General features: G+C 59.7%; 2 protein-coding genes across 6 annotated transcripts; both read left to right on the top strand.

The window, feature by feature from the left end:
• The first annotated feature begins 499 nt into the window (after positions 1 to 499).
• Positions 500 to 8221, top strand: SPNS1 (SPNS lysolipid transporter 1, lysophospholipid). 4 transcript variants are annotated; one of them, XM_028109965.2, is made up of 13 exons: positions 500 to 581; positions 801 to 1084; positions 1182 to 1247; positions 2868 to 3004; positions 4145 to 4296; positions 4420 to 4486; positions 5291 to 5436; positions 5753 to 5908; positions 6205 to 6394; positions 6773 to 6838; positions 7075 to 7173; positions 7512 to 7683; positions 7972 to 8221. In XM_028109965.2, the coding sequence occupies exons 2-13, from the start codon at positions 844 to 846 to the stop codon at positions 8064 to 8066; spliced, it is 1587 nt and encodes a 528-aa protein (XP_027965766.1). In that variant the 5' UTR covers positions 500 to 581; positions 801 to 843; the 3' UTR covers positions 8067 to 8221. The 4 variants fall into 4 exon arrangements, with proteins under 4 accessions (XP_027965766.1, XP_027965765.1, XP_027965769.1 ...); XM_028109964.2 differs by having other exon boundaries at positions 502 to 581; positions 817 to 1084; XM_028109968.2 differs by having other exon boundaries at positions 508 to 581; positions 880 to 1084.
• Positions 8222 to 8888: 667 nt separating this feature from the next.
• LAT (linker for activation of T cells) lies at positions 8889 to 12942 on the top strand. Of its 2 annotated transcripts, XM_028110000.2 has the most exons (12): positions 8890 to 9352; positions 9528 to 9555; positions 9649 to 9683; positions 9924 to 10011; positions 10158 to 10210; positions 10305 to 10334; positions 10419 to 10476; positions 10581 to 10675; positions 12069 to 12131; positions 12263 to 12325; positions 12461 to 12556; positions 12685 to 12942. In XM_028110000.2, exons 1-11 carry the CDS (start codon positions 9259 to 9261, stop codon positions 12535 to 12537), a joined length of 684 nt encoding a protein of 227 aa, XP_027965801.2. In that variant the 5' UTR covers positions 8890 to 9258; the 3' UTR covers positions 12538 to 12556; positions 12685 to 12942. The 2 variants fall into 2 exon arrangements, with proteins under 2 accessions (XP_027965800.2, XP_027965801.2); XM_028109999.2 differs by having other exon boundaries at positions 8889 to 9352; positions 10305 to 10476.
• The last annotated feature ends 2949 nt before the right edge of the window (positions 12943 to 15891 follow it).

The raw sequence follows: 15891 nt of genomic DNA, 5'->3' as shown, positions 1-15891 counted from the left end.
TTTGATCTCGTTTGATAAGAAGTGTGCCCAGTGGGTGGCTCAGTCGTTAAGCAACTGCCTTCGGCTCAGGTCATGATCCCTGCGTCCTGGGATCGAGCCCCACGTCGGGCTCCCTGCTCTGCGGGAAGCCTGCTTCTCCCTCTCCCACTCCCCCTGCTTGTGTTCCCTCTCTCGCTGTGTCTCTCTCTGTCAAATAAATAAAATGTTAAAAAAAAAAAAGTGTGCCCAGTGGGAGCTGCAGATAATAAAGCGGAGATTCGGAGGGCTTGGCGACTGCACCGGCTTACCGCGACTCCCTGCGGGAACGCAGGCGGAGCAGGAGCAGGTGTGGGACCTTCCCCGGTTGCCCTGGCGACCGGCCGCAGTCACGTGACGGGGGAGCGGGGCGGGGGGGGGCCCGCCGCGCCTCCGTGCCTCAGTGCCTCCGTAGTCGGGCGGCTGTCACGTGTCGAGGGCTTGCCGGAAGTGGTGTCGGCCCCCGGGGCTCCAGCGTCACATGACCGGCTCCGGGACAACATGGCGGCGGCCGTGGTGCGGCTGCGGGGCTGAGCGACCGTGGTTGCAGCGGGCTCCTACCAGGGGTGAGGGGAGGCCTCAGCCTGGGAAGGGGGGGGTCGGCCCTCCCCACCCCGCTCCTGTCCCCGGCGTCCCTCGCCGCGCGCTGTGTCTGCAGGGACGGGGAGGCATGACAGGCAGGGCCCGGGTTCCATACCAGCCGTGCTCCGTGCTTCCGGGCAAGCGCCTGCGGGTGTCTGGGCGCACCTCCCTCGCCTGGGTTCCCTCCATCCTCCTTTCTCCAGCCTCCTCCCCTCGCAGGTGGGATCGTCGGTAGGACCGGGGACCATGTCCGGGTCCGACACCGCGCCCTTCCTCAGCCAGGCGGATGACACGGACGACAGGCCATTGCCCGGCACCCCGGGGTTACCGGGGTCCCTGGGGAACTCGAAGTCCGAGGATCCCGAGGTCCCGGACGGGGAGGGGCTGCAGCGCATCACCGGCTTGTCTGCGGGCCGTTCGGCTCTCATAGTGGCGGTGCTGTGCTACATCAACCTCCTCAACTACATGGACCGCTTCACGGTGGCTGGTACTGACTGCTGGGAGGGACGTCAGACTAGGGGAAGGGAGGAGGGGTCCCGGAGGTGGGGCTGCCTCGCCGAGCCCATCCCGAGTCTTCTTCCCAGGCGTTCTTCCAGACATTGAGCAGTTCTTCGACATCGGAGACAGCAGCTCTGGCCTCATCCAGACCGGTGAGTGGAGGTCCCTTTCGGGCACAGTAACTTTTCTTCCTTTTCCGCCCCAAATGGGGTTACATGCCGGCATGCCTGGGGCCTCGTTAATAGAGGTTGGGTGGCCAGACTTAGTGGAGCGGGGAGATGGCCCTTATTCTGCTCTGGGCTGTCCTGTTCAGTTAGGATACCACATTTTAAAAGGCAGTCAGTTTAGTGTAATGGTTCAGACAGACCTGGGTTTAAATCTCAGCTTTCCACTTACTCAGTGTGATGTTAGGCGAGGCCCTCAATCTCTCTAAGCCTCACTTTCCTTGTCAGTGAGATGGAACTAGTAGTAACCCAGAGCACCTCAGAGGGCTGATGTGAGGATTATATGCAAATTAATTAATGCCTGTAAAGTGTATGGTACTGTGTCAGGAGCATGGTAGACACCCGATAAATAATGGCAGTAGGGGGTGTCTGGAATGGGGAGAGTTGAATTTTACTTGTTCGAAACCTTGGGATTTATGGGAGAGGCAAAGCCAAGACCAAATCCTCTTTTCCTTCCTTTACTTCTTGAACATTTCTGAGCACTTACTCTGTGCCAGGCCCTGGAGGAAGAGGTGATAACATGCACAGAACTTGGCCAAGACCTCTTACGCCCATCTAATCCTTCCATCAGCCAAAGAGTTGGTGGTGGTATTATTTTATAGAAAAAATAGTACTGTCTCCATTTTTATAGAGAAACTGAGGCTTAGAGAAGAGTTCAGGCTTGCCCGGAGTCACACAAGTGAGAGGAGAGGAGTTTGAGATAAGATCTCGAAGGGTTCTTTGCTCTGCCCCAGACCAGAAAAAGGACCTCAAGGTATTTAAGATAAAGTCTAGAGGAACGAGAATGGGATCGTAGATCAAGGTCTGCAAAGCTTTAAGAAGTTGTTGAGTTAGAGGAGAAGTAAGTCTTTGGCAGTGCCATTCGCTTTTTCATTCAACACATGTTTACCGAGCAACTGTTTTGTGCGATGCCGTGTGTTCAGTGATGGAAACACAGCCGTGACCAATACAGGCTAGGCCCTTGTCTTCATGGAGCTGACATTCTGCCGGGAATGACAGGGCACCAGTCCTTAAAAACCTAAACTAATAATGAGATTATTTTTTGGTGGGAGTATTTTGTAAAAGAAAACAGTAATTGTGATAAAGAGAGATTGAGTACGTGGGGGTTGGGAAGGTATCTGAGCTGGAACCTGAAGGTTCTTTGACACTCAGGCGAGAGGAGAAATGTTCCAGGCGGGAGGACAGTGGGTGCCAAAAGTCTGAAGATGGTATTGGGCTTGGCAGTGGGGCCACTGGGATGCAGAGAAGGGGGAGTGGGTGAGCACAAGATTGGAGAGGTAGGAAGGGGCTAGATCAGGTAGTGCCTCACGGGCCATGGTCCGGAGTTTGGATTTTGTTCTTGGCTGGGTGGGAGGAAGTGACGGGTCAGCCATTCATTCCACGATGGAAGGTTTGAAAGATGCCAAAGATGGGGCTGGACTTCTCTGGCTGGAAGCTCTGATAGTTTCAGGGTTGGGAGTTAATCCTGGCCCCCTTGCCCTCCTTGAGCTGGGGTCAGGGTGGGCCAGGGGTCCTGGGGCTGGACTGTGACTCTCTGCTTCCCCTCAGTGTTCATCTCCAGTTACATGGTGTTGGCACCTGTGTTTGGCTACCTGGGTGACAGGTACAATCGGAAGTATCTCATGTGCGGGGGCATTGCCTTCTGGTCCTTGGTGACACTGGGGTCGTCCTTCATCCCCAGAGAGGTGAGGCCCCATGCTGGCTCCTGCTTCCGCCCCCCCCCCCACTACCCATCAGTCTTTGCTGCTGCTCTTTGGAGTCATTGCAGACTGGGCCTGGGGAACTTCTGTACCTCCCTGGGTCCGTGCCACCCTATATCCCCTGCTTGCCTGAGTTAATCTGTCTACCCCATCCTCTCCCCTGTTCTTCTAGAACATTCTTTTGTCCCTCACCCCCCTTTCCCCCGACCATTGACTCCTTCCACAGCACACCTCAACACTCACAGTTCTGTACCACGGAAAAGACCTTACCTGGATTGTCTCTTCTCCCTCTTCTCCTTCCTCGTCAGACTTCCCACAAGACGCCCCCTGACCCAGCTCCAGTCTGGGTGAAGGAGCAGCCAGGGAGAGGCTCTCACTTTGCTTGCACTTCCTCTCCTCCCACTCACCCCGGAGCACTGCCGGCCAACCTGCCCCCACCACTCCATTGCCAAAGTCAACAGCGATCTTTTGGTTGCTAAATGTAGCTCCTACTTTCTAATCCTGCTCTTGCTAGATCTCCTAGGAGCCTCTGGCTCTATTGACCCACTTCTTCCTTCTGGAAACTCTCTTCTGACTTCAGTGATGCCGCGTATGCCACTCTTCTGGTTTTCCTCCTGCCTCCCCGGCTATTGCTTCTTTGCGCCCTCCTCTGTCTGTTCCTACTCTCTGCCCTGGAAGTCTGTCCCTAGCTGCAGGCACTACACACATACTCTCCTTGGGTGATCCTACCCTGTCCTTAGCCTCAGGCGTCTTTGGTAGCCAAATAAACCTCTGCCTAAGATCCTTATTCACCACTGGGGTGGCCTGCGTGATAGAAGTTAAGATTTATTTTGCACCTGCTGGGTGCAGCGTATTGAATAGAACTTGTAATGTCCAATCCTGGCGATAGTTATGTGAGCAAGTTATTATTTTCCCCCTTTTGCAGATGAGGAATCAGGCTCAGAGAGGTTAAGTTGCTTTCCCAAAGTCACAGCTAGTAAGTAGTGGAGCCAGGATTCAGGCTCAGGTCTGTCAAGCTCAGGCCTCCCCCACCATCCCTGCCGCCTCTCCAGAGCTGGCTGGCAAGGGAAGCTGGGAGGCTGGCTGCAGGGTGGGGTGCCACCTCCCCCATGTTTCGTTTCCCAGCGATTCTGGCTGCTCCTCCTGACCCGGGGCCTGGTGGGGGTTGGGGAGGCCAGTTACTCCACCATCGCACCCACCCTCATCGCTGACCTCTTCGTGGCAGACCAGCGGAGCCGGATGCTCAGTGTGTTCTACTTTGCTATCCCGGTGGGCAGGTGAGTGGGCCTTGGGCCTAGCGGGGGGTGGGGGGCGGAGGGCGGGGCACGGGAGGCAGAAGGACCTGGCGTGGGGCAGGACTGACCGGCTGTCCCCTCTCCTCTCCCATCCCCTCTCCCCAGTGGTCTGGGTTACATTGCAGGCTCCAAAGTCAAGGATGTGGCCGGGGACTGGCACTGGGCTCTGCGGGTGAGTGTGGACACAGCCTGGGGGAAGGTCAGCAATGTTCTCACTGATTCTCCCTTTCTTACCTTCAGACACCCCCCCTTTTTAAGGCAGTGTTCACTCTGCCAAGCCTGTGTAGGAAGCCTGGCTGCCCTCACCATGAAGCCATGTGCTAGACAGAACTCTTGGTTGTGGGAGACAGGTGCCCCGTAAAACTGTAAGCCCCCAAATGGGACTCTGATGGCTCTTGTAATGGAGTCCCAGGGTGAGCTTCAGGTAAAGCTGGATCCAGGACTCCCACTTCGTCACGGGAATTCAATCATCCTTTTTCTCAGCTCCACTTTCCTCTGTATTAATTTCATTCTCAAGCAAGTGAAATCTCCATGTGTTTACCTTCCCGTTTAGAAACTTCGGCACCCTGGATCCTTGAGCAATAGTCCTGGATGGTATCTGATTAGATGAACGTGGGTCACATGCCCGCCATTGAATCAATCACGGAGGCCAGGGAGGTTAACATGACTCGTTGGCCAAGTCTGGCCTACAAGCCCCGCCCTGTTTGAACTACATGGATTAAGAGAAGTGGGAGGAGTAGTTTCCCAAAAGGAAATTAGGGTGCTGTTACCAAAGAGGGAGCAGTTAGGCTTGCAGAAACAGGGGCCTTTGGTGGCATTTGCCCCTCCCTCGGAATGCAGGCTCAGTGCCCGTGAGCAGACAGCTGCCGGGGATTTGTGGCCTTGGGGCCCGAGTTATACACCGTCACTTTCTCCCAGCCCCAGGGGTTCAGTGTGTCACTGTCTGTGCCTGTCCTGAAGCCCACTCTTTCCCCAGGTGACTCCAGGTCTAGGGGTGGTGGCTGTTCTACTGCTGTTCCTGGTAGTACGGGAGCCACCAAGGGGAGCGGTGGAGCGCCACTTGGACTCCCCACCCCTCAGCCCCACCTCCTGGTGGGCAGATCTGAGGGCTCTGGCAAGAAAGTGAGTTTAGTTCCATTCTAGCCCAACATCTGAGGTCCCCTGGGGGGAGGCCCTGCTTTTGGGTTTGAGGTTTACAGGAGAGTGGTTGGTCTCTGTTTTCTGTCTGCTGATGGGCCCCCCAAGGCCAGGCATTCAGTCACCACTGCCCCCTTGTGGCAGCTGCTTGAATTACAGGCCCAGATCCGGGGGAGCCAAGATGGCTTCCATACCCAGGGTCCTGACCTTACTAAAATAAGCCAGGGAGGGAGAAGAGAGGTCCCCTACCCTGACACCTCAGGAGTGTCAGTCTGACTTCCTCTCTCCCAACTGTCTGCAGTCCTAGTTTCATCCTCTCTTCCCTTGGCTTCACGGCTGTGGCCTTTGTCACGGGCTCGCTGGCTCTTTGGGCTCCTGCGTTCTTGCTGCGTTCTCGTGTGGTCTTGGGGGAGACCCCACCCTGCCTTCCTGGAGACTCCTGCTCTTCCTCTGACAGGTACCAGATGGGGGTGAGGCTAGGTGGCCTGCAGGTGGCAGGGGATGGAGTGGAGAGAGTCGTTGATTCAGACTCAGGCTACTTCCTCTCCCAATGTCAGTTTCCTGGGCTGGGAAATAGGTGATGGATGGGCTGATTTCTTCTCCTCGGAGCTCTATGACCCATGGGATCCTTGAATAGACCTGAGTTGTGCGGGTGGCTGGGATGGACCATCTTCTTCTCCAGGCTGTGGGGGTGAGGCGAGGGGGCTTTGCAGGCAGAGGGACTGGCCCCCATGCCCCTCCCCCTGCCCCCAGCCTCATCTTTGGGCTCATCACCTGCCTGACCGGGGTCCTGGGTGTGGGCCTGGGCGTGGAGATCAGTCGCCGCCTCCGCCGTTCCAACCCCCGGGCTGACCCACTGGTCTGTGCTGCTGGCCTCTTGGGCTCCGCGCCCTTCCTCTTCCTGTCCCTTGCCTGTGCCCGTGGTAGCATCGTGGCCACCTATGTGAGTAGCCAGCAGCTGTCAAAGGGGGTGTTCTGGGTCTGGCGTGCACTGGGGTAGGACTGGGGTGCACTGGGGCAAGACTGGGGGTCAACCAGGGTAGTGGTTTGGAGACAACTTGAACCAGAATGCCTGGTTTTGAATCTTAGCTCTGGCTCTTCCCAGCTGTGTGACATTGGGCAGCAAGTTAACCTCTCTGTGCGCAGTTTCATCATCGGTCAAATAGGAATAATAGCTTTGTCTCACAGGGGTGTTCTGAGAATTAAATTAAATGAGTGAATAGTTGGGCCTAGTACACAGTATACCCTCCATGTGTTCGCTCTTCTTGTGATGAGACAACCCCCCTCCCCCCCACCCCGGTCTTCTCCTCCAACCCCCCAGATTTTCATCTTTATTGGAGAGACACTGCTGTCCATGAACTGGGCCATTGTAGCTGACATCCTGTTGGTGAGTACGTGGGTCACTGCAGGGTTAGCCCAAAGGCTGACGGGAGCAAGAAGTGGGGGCAGGAGGCCTCGCTTGCCTTCATTGTAGCCTTTACCCCTTTTTCCAAAACCCAAACCCAGACTGACTTCAGAGTCAGCCCCAGATGGGCCTGTAGTCTGGGCCTTCACCCCATTCACACCCCTGAGCTGGGGTTCCCTCTGGCCCCGTCCTTGCGCTCTGCCCCCTCCTCTCCCCAGTACGTGGTGATCCCCACACGACGTTCCACTGCCGAGGCCTTCCAGATCGTGCTGTCCCACCTGTTGGGCGATGCTGGGAGCCCCTACCTCATTGGCCTGGTGAGCACTACCCCTCGGGTGGGCCTGGGGTGGGGATCGGGGGACCCTGCATTCCTGGCACCGGCCCCCGGCCTGAGCTGGGGCTGCCTTAGCAGGAAGGACTGACCCCAGTGAGGTGTCTGTGCTTTGTGCCAGGCCCCACTCCCCCCTCACCTTGGGCCGTCAGCCAGGCAGGCCGCGTTTTGTCTTTGCATGTTCCACAGTGAGGCCGTGGGGCTTTCCCTGGTCCTCCAGACCACCCCTCTCTGTTGGTCCCTGACTTCTTTGTTCTTCTGGAGCTCGGGGGCTCCCTCGCCGTGACTCATGCTCCTGACTTTCCTTTTCTCGTCTCCCTGCAGATCTCCGACCGCCTCCGCCGGAGCTGGCCGCCCTCCTTCTTGTCCGAGTTCCGGGCCCTGCAGTTCTCACTCATGCTCTGCGCCTTCATCGGGGCTCTGGGCGGGGCCGCCTTCCTGGGCACCGCCATCTTCATCGAGGGGGACCGCCGGCGGGCCCAGCTGCATGTGCAGGGTCAGTGGGGCTTTCCCTTTGTCCACCCGTGGCTCCCCACCCGACTTCACGATACAACTGGCTTGTCCGTCTGTCTGTCTGTCCCGGCCTGTGTCCCCGGCCTCTCTCAGCCCACAGCCCTTATTCCAGTCAGCTTTGGGTCTGCCTGTCCACCGAGCTGACGTCCCACCATGCCCCCAATTCTGGTGGCTCTGCTGCCCCATCCACTTTCCACTGCCTCTCGGTCCCCTCCCTGGCTTTGTGTCTCTCTGTCCATCCAGCCCTGGCTCTGACCTCTCCCCTGGGCAGGTCTGCTGCGTGAGGCAGGGCCCACAGACGACCGAATCGTGGTGCCCCAGCGAGGCCGCTCCACCCGGGTCCCCGTGTCCAGTGTGCTCATCTGAGGGGCCGTCGCTTGCCAGCCTGCATACCTACCACGGCTGGCCCTGGGCCCACCTGGAAGGAGCCCAGGCCCAAACCCTTGGCCTGGCCCAGCTTCTAGGAGTGGCCTTGGGCCACGTTCCAGCTCCCACACTACACAGACAGCAGCCAAGGGCGGGGGGGGCGGGGGGGGGCGGTGGGTCCGGGAGAGGGGTTCCCCTCCCCTGGAGCAGCCCCAGGGGCTTGGTGCTATTTGTAACTGAATAAAATTTGTAGCCAGAGTCTGAGTGCCTGCCTGAGTCTCTCTGGGTGTTACTGACCTCTGACTGGTAGACTGCTGGGGATGCCCCCTCCCTAGCCCCAGGACTCCCGGGGCTGTGAGGTTGCTCCTGTGGGACCTTGGGCAAATCCCTGTCCTCCTGGGCCGGGCGAACAAGAGTGTGGAGGGAGCTGGCTCAGTATGACTGTGAGTCACGCCCGTGTTCCCCTGGAGCCCGCCCCTCTTGGCAGGCCAGCTAGGGTAAGGTGGGGTGGGCACTGCCCTGCATCGCACCCCCCCCCCCCCCCCGCCGCCAAGGATTCCCAGAGGCAGGGCCTCCCTCCTGGCTGCCGCCTGGAGCTGTGGCTGTGGAGGCTGTGGCTGTTGGCTGGCCTCTAAGTGTCTTGCCCTCCTTCTCCTGGTGGGAGTTGCTCCTTGTCCTGGAGGGCAGCAGACCCCTCATGAGGGCCTTGGGGGTGGCTCCTCAGGCCTCTTCCTCCCCCTCCCCACTGGCTGGGTGGGGGTGGGAAGGGGGCGGGCGCAGCCGGCGAGCCCGATGATTTCCTGCCCTCGCCCGGGCTCACCACAGTTTCCTGCCGCAGGCGGGCAGGCGCTGGGGAACAGCAGGCGCCTAGCCGAGGGGCAGGTAGGGCTGGGGCGCAGGGGCTGCGCAGGGGCTGCGCAGGGGTGACCGGTGGCCCAGAGCCTGGCCGGACTGCCCTGGGATCCCCGGTCTTCCCCAGCCAGCGCTGACCACCCTCCCCCCGCCCCCGGTGCCGTCCAGCAAGGGGAGGGGGCCCAGGGAGGGCCCAAGGAGGGCGTAGCTGCCCCCCATCGCCGACTTCCAGGCTGGTGCCCACTGGGCTTCTGCGCCCCTGCTGGCCCAGCCCTCTCCGTGCGCGTGCGGCGGCTCGGCCCTTGAGGGCAGGCGGCGTGGCCGAGCTCTCCCCCCGCAGATGGAGGCCGTCGTCCTCATCCCCTGCGTGCTGGGCCTCCTGCTGCTGCCTCTGCTGGCCGGAGCGCTGTGTGTCCGCTGCCGGGAGCTGCCCGGTGAGTGGGGGGGGCTGCCCGCGGTGCACCTGCAGGGGTCTCCGGCCCTCCTCAACCCCTCGCTCCCTCTTAGCCGTCCCTAACTCTACCCTGCGCGTCTGGGACCCGAGGGCCCTGCACTCCCGCCCTCTCCCCTGTCACCTCTCGTCCTGCCTCACCGGCTTCTCTTCCCCAGGCTCTTATGACACGGCGGCCTCTGATAGGTGAGTGGCCCGTGGGCCCTGTGTGGCCCCGGGGATGGGGACGGGAGCGGGGGGCATCTCTGGGCTCTGACCAAGCTGTGTCTCTCCTTCCAGCCTGACCCCAAGCAGCATCGTGCTCAAACGGCCTCGTGAGTACCTGGAGGGTCCCCTGGTGTGTGAGAGAACGTGTGCCTTTGTTCAGGGTCCCCCCGCCCCAGTGGCTGCCCACATGGCCTCGACCTGAGCTGGGGACGGGGAGGGAGATGGGTGTCCTCGGGCCTGTCCAGGGCATGGGACGGTTCATGGGGTTAGTCTGTCCATCGAGGCCTCCGTGAGGACAGGCGCGACATGTCTGGACCCATTCCTTGAGCCTGGTCCTGTGTCCTCAGCCACAGTCGTGCCCTGGCCATCAGCCACCTCCTACGCTCCTGTCACCTCCTACCCATCCCTGAGCCAGCCGGACCTGCTCCCTATCCCGTAAGTAGCATCCCCCCTTCCAAATCCCCCCCTCCTTCCCCCCTCACCTCTGTAGATTGGCCGGGCGGGGGTGTCTTTTTTCCCGGTTGCCACCCCTCTTGCCCCAGAGCCCCACCCGGGCATGACCTCTGACCTTTGACTGCCAGGAGGTCCCCCCAGCCCCACCACATGCCGTCTTCCCGGCAGGACTCAGAGGGTGGTAAGTGCGGAGCCAGGGCTCAGGGGGCTGGGGCTGGGCAGAGGATGGATCCCACCCGAGCTGACTCAGCTTCCCTCTCGCTCGCTCTCCGAAGCCAACAGTGTGGCAAGCTATGAGAACGAGGGTACGTCGGGGGCCCCGGGGGCCCTGCTTGCGGGGAGGCTGGGGCCTGGCCCGGGCCCTGTTGATCACCGTGTCGCTACCCCAGAGCCCGTCTGTGAGGACGAGGAGGAGGAAGAGGAGGACTATCACAACGAGGGCTACCTGTGAGTGGCCAGGCCCCAGGAGGTGGGGGAGGGGGTCGGGGGGGGCTGGAGGCCGTGGCCCAGGGCCCTCGCTGACCCGCCCCCCCCCCCCGGCTGCCCCTCAGGGAGGTGCTTCCCGATAGCACGCCAGCCCCCAGCAGCGCTGTCCCACCGGCTTCTGTGCCCAGCAACCCCGGCCTCCGAGACAGCGCCTTCTCCAGTGAGCTGGCCGTTCCCGAGTCTGGGCGCGACCCCTCTGTGCTTCCCTGCCCCGTGGTTCCCCTGACACCTGCCGCCCCCCCACCGTCTCTCCTCTCTCTCTCTCTCTCTCTCTCTCCAACACCTATCCCTCAGGGTTGACTTCTGCTCAACTCCTCTGAGTTCCTCCCTTTTTCCGTCCCCTTTCCATGTCTTTCCCTTTCACTGCCTGCGCGCTTTCTTGGACTTCACTCTTCTCTTGGACTCTCTTGTCTTGTCTCTCCCACCGGAAGCTCTTTCTCGGTCTCTGGGGTTCCTTTCTCAGAGCCTCCTGTCTGGTTTCACGGACGCCGCTGCAGCTTGTCGCTCTCCGAGGATATTGATTATAGCCGGTCTTCTGCGCGCGGCGGGGTCGGGCTGGGGGGTTGGGAAGTTTTCTTCTGCTTCCGGCATCATTTCGGTTTCCTTTGAGCGGCTTTTCTCCCTTCGTGTTGGTCTCACGCTGCCCGTTAGAGGCTGCCTTCCATGTCTGGTTTTCCGTCCCTCTCCTCGTTCCCCGTACCCTCTGCCCGCTCGGGCACCCACTGCCATCTGTGCTAGTGCTTCTTTCCATTCATGGATTCATCGTCCCTCCCTCCAGCTCAGGAGGCGGCATCAGGGTAAGAGCTAATGTTGTCGGGGGCCGACCACCTGCCCTCCTGAGAGCGCTTCGTGTGTTAACTTATTAAGCCCCGCGACGCCCGGGTGCTGTTGAGCCCATCCCTCCCCCTCCTGCGCCTTGGTTGTCCCGACTGTACGACAGGAGGGATTATTTATTTAACAGACACTCAGCGGCACTTACCGTAGGACAGGCCCCGTTTCGATACTCTCTGCGTTAGTTCTCACAACAGCCCTGGGAGGCGGGGGCCGTCGCCCACCCTCTCTTCCTGATGAGAACACCGAGGCCCAGAGGCGTTAGGTATCTCGTGTAAGGTTACACGACTGCGAGCGCCGGAGCTGGACTTGAACCTGGGCCCTCTGGCTCCAAAGCCTGCCTCGTCCACAGCCTCCCTCGTGGAGAAACAAGTGCGCATTAAAGGCCAAGATGGCGCCCGCGGCGACAGGTGCTGACAGGGCCAGGGGGCAACAGCACCTGGGACTCGCGGTGCCACCCCGAGCCTCGGCACCGAGCCGCTCTCCTGGGGGACACGCCGGGGCCTGCCATCCGCCCCCTCCCACGGTCTCACTCCCTCTCATCAGCTCTGGCCAGGTTGCCCTACTTCGCGCTGTCACCAAGGCCTCTGTGGGCCCCCCTGGGGCTGGCTGTGGGGCGGCCTCTGGGATCTGGGGGGGGGGGTCTGGGGCTGGGACGCCGTGGGGGTCTGTGCTTAGGCGGGCCCTGGGTGACGGTGCTGGGGGCCCTGCTTCTCCTGCAGTGGAGTCGGGAGAGGATTATGTGAACGTCCTAGAGAGCGAGGAGAGTGCAGACGTGTCTCTGGGTGAGTGGCTGGTGCCCGCTGGGGTCCCCCCCTACCCTCCCTCACCCTGCCGTGGCCCTCTTCCTGAGCGTCCTGCTCTCTCACCCTCCACGTGGCTGCCCCCCCCCCCCTTTCTGCTCTGCCCCCTGCAGATGGGAGCCGGGAGTATGTGAACGTGTCCCAGGAGCTGCCGCCCATGGCTAAGACCGAGCCTGGTGTGTGCTGGGCTGGGAGAGGGGATGGGGGGGCGGGGGCGGCGGAATCTCTGGGAGCCTGCGGGGTGAGGGCCGTCGGGGAAGGGGGGACAGGGACGGTCTGTGAGCTGAAGACCTCCCTCCCTCCCCTCCCAGCCATCCTGAGCTCCCAGAAGGTGGAGGATGAAGACGACGAAGAGGAAGAGGGAGCTCCAGATTATGAGAATCTGTAGAGGCTTAACTGAGGGTCCGGTGAGAGGCCCTGCCCGCCCCACCCTGCCCCCCCTCAGCCCTATCCTCCAACTCCTTCGGGGAGCCCTCTGAGCCCCGCTGACCTCCTGACTTCACAACCCCTCCCTTCCCCTGCCCTCTCATTTCAGCGCGAAGCCATGCCTGTCCTGGAACCAACCTCGCCTGGGAGCCCCGAGTTGGGTAGCCGGCAGGACTCTGGGGGGGTCCCAGTGGCCCCCGCCCTGACTCCAGCCTGACATCCGTCTGAGACTCTCCCCCCTAACTTATTGTCACTTTGGGGTCCAGCCTGTGTGCCCCCAACACTGCACCTTCTGACGCAGCTGAGAATGAACTACCCCGGCCCCAGCCCTATTCTGCAGTAGAATAAAGGCTGACGTGGTCTGTAACGCTCTTGCTTTTGCGGGGCCTGGTGGGTGGGAGTCCGTGTGAGGGGGGGGCTGTGCCCGAGCGCCCGTGTGGGAGTGTGTGTGTGTGTGTGTGTGTGCGCACGAGCCTGTGTGTGTGTCTAGGGGTCTCCATCCCCCACCCCGGGGCCGCTGCGCTCTGGAAGGTCCTGACCAGGTACTGGGAGTGGCCTAACGGTGGCAGGGACACAGCTCTGGCACTCCGGCGTGAGGCAAGTCCGACCTAAGCTGCCACTTCTGGGCTTCGGTGCATCCCCCCATGAGACAGTCCATGGACACGGCTGGGATGATGGGAGGGCAGGGCCGGGGGGAGCCCCGGGTGCCAGGTGGATGCCTAGAACAAGACTGCTTCCCCCTGCCCCGCCCTGCCCTCAGTTTTTCCATCTTTAAAACAAGGGGATGGACTGGACCCCAGGCAACTGAAAGGTAATGTGCAGTGCAGCCTTTCCTGACCCTGGTGTGCAGATGATTCCCTTGGAGGTCTGGCTAAAATGCAGATTCCGAATGAGTAGGTCTGGGATGGGGCCTGAGAGCCTGCGTTTCAAAAGAGCTACAGAGGCTTCTGACAGCTCTGTTACGAGAACCACACTTTGAGCAGCTTCTGGTGGATGCCTCGGTCACTGTGACTGGCTCTGCTCTGGGCATGTAACCTAACCCGGGCCCCTGAGGACCGGCCCTGGGATTTGGGCAGGAAATGTCTGGAAGGCGAAGCTCTTCTTGTTCATGGCAGTTGGTAAGCTGGAAGAATATATTCCTAGAGCCCCTACTTGGAGAGCCTGCCCGAGAATGAAGGCGATGTGGAGGAAAGAATGGTCCAGAGGTGGACAGGGCCAGCTTCCTGTTGGAGTCCAAATTCCTGGATCCAGGCACACCTGAAGCGAGACACCCCCTCCAGCTTCCCAGTTACGTGGGCCAATAAATTCCCAGTTGTCTTCAACCGGCTTGACTTGGGGTTCTGTTGCATACAACAAAGTAGCCCAGAGTAATGCACAGAGTTGTCGGCGTCCTCTGTGGGCTTCAAAGGCAATAGTAACAACTTATCTTCAAGCATCCGCCATGTTTCCATGCTTATCTCATTTAATCACTGCCATTCCCCTCTGAGCAGTTTACTGGGGGTATCCCCATTCACAGGTGGGGAAACGGGCCCAGAGAGAAGCGATTTGCTCAAAGGTACACAGCCAGAGTGGTAAATCCGGGATTCCATCCGCAGCTGTTGGCCTCTGGAGTCCCTGCTGCCTACGTCCTTGCTCTGGCTGGTCGTCCAAAGTGCCGGCTGCTCTCCAAGGGAGGCTTGCAAAGGCCCAATTGGAGAAGTAGGGGAGGGAGGCCTGGGGAGAGGGCTGGACAGGCTGGACGTCAGCAGGCAGAGATTATTTGGAAGAAACAGACAAGGGAAGAGGCACCTTTGTGCTTGGGCACAGAAGGAACAGAAAGTTTATCAAAAGGTATGTTCGTACAAGCACCTTGGAGAACAATCTAGCAGCATCAGTAAGGCTGGAGATGGTGGGTCCCTTTACCTAGCAAATTCCTGGGTATAAACCCTGAGTGAATAGCCCACGGGCTGAGGGGGCGGGTCCCAGAGGCTGGGGCGGCCTTGGCCTTGGCGATGGCGATGGGCAAGGGCGGACAGAGGCCATCACTGGGAGACTGGGTGGAGCACTTATAGCCCAGTCACACTGTGGGTGGAGGCGCCCCAGCAAGTAAAAGTGAGCGCGCCGGGGGAGCACCTGTCAGCGCAGATAAACATCACCAAGGGAATATGGAGTGAGAAAAGGAAAACAACTTGTTTTATTTATATGAAGTTGAAAGCCTGAAAACGGGTATTATCTGGTTCAAGGATACACACGTACGCGAGATAGGCAAAGCGACGAGGAATACCAAGTCCAGGGGAGAGGCAACCATGCGGCAGAGTATGCGGAATGGCTGGGGAGGCATTCAGGAAGGCCTCGGCGCTATGTGTACTGTCTTAATCTTAAGCAGGGTTGGGTTTGCAAGTGTCTGAAATATTATTCTCTTAAGTGTTTGCATATCTGAGCGATTTCATAATAGAGGCCAAGGCTCAAGGAGGGCATGGGTGGGGGCAGGGGTTAGGGTCGTTTTAAGAGACTGTAAGCAGGCTGAGAGTCACGGATCTGTCTGGGCCAAGTGGGTGAGTTGCATATGATGTTCCAGCCTCAGGAGCAGCATGTGCGAAGGCCCTGAGGTGGGAGCAGAGAGAAGGCTGTTGGGAATATGTACAGGAAAGGTGGTGGTAGGCTGGCTAAAGAAGGAGGGACAATGGAGAGAGGTGGTAGAATGAGATGCTCGAGAGGCCGAAGCAAGAGGCGTGGTGACAGCCCTGCATTGTGAGGCAAGGGGAAGTCCAAGGTGACTCCGGTCCATTTCTTGGTGGACTGGGGATAGGGGCATTCCCTGAGGCACGAAGCACCTTCCCATTTTTGCTTCTTGGACCAGCAAGAACATGTGGCTTTCCTTCCACCAGTCGATGAGCCAGGCAGGACAGACAGTCAATGCAATGTCTATGGGGCCGGGGCTGGGGTATCTGGGCCCACCGGGGTGGCCAGTGGAAAGAATCTCCTGGAAGCTGGGGAGCAGAAATAAATTTTTTTTTCTTGAAGTCTGTTGTCGGAGGAAAGATCGATGTAGTGATAAGAGAGAGTGTTCTCTGGAATCGCTGGGGGAGACATCTGGGTGCTTCTAGAAGCCATCGCTAGGCAACAGCTCTCCTGATTTGGGTTCTCTCGGAGGCAGTCCTTGAGGTGAGAGTCCTAGTGCAAGTGGTTTATTTGGGAGGTGATCCCAAAACACTAGCAGAGGCGTAGGGGAGTGAGACAGGAAGAAGAAGGCGTCCAACAAGGGTGCATTATAAAGCCAGTTACTATTGGGCCCTGGGGCACGGTCCTGTGACAGCACGGTGGGAGCCAGCCAGAG

The sequence above is a fragment of the Eumetopias jubatus genome, unplaced genomic scaffold, assembly GCF_037043125.1.
Source record: "Eumetopias jubatus isolate StellerSeaLion01/CBP00866 unplaced genomic scaffold, mEumJub1_p1.0 scaffold_12, whole genome shotgun sequence".
NCBI classification, from domain to species: domain Eukaryota; kingdom Metazoa; phylum Chordata; class Mammalia; order Carnivora; family Otariidae; genus Eumetopias; species Eumetopias jubatus.
This window is presented reverse-complemented; position numbering and strand designations above follow the sequence as displayed.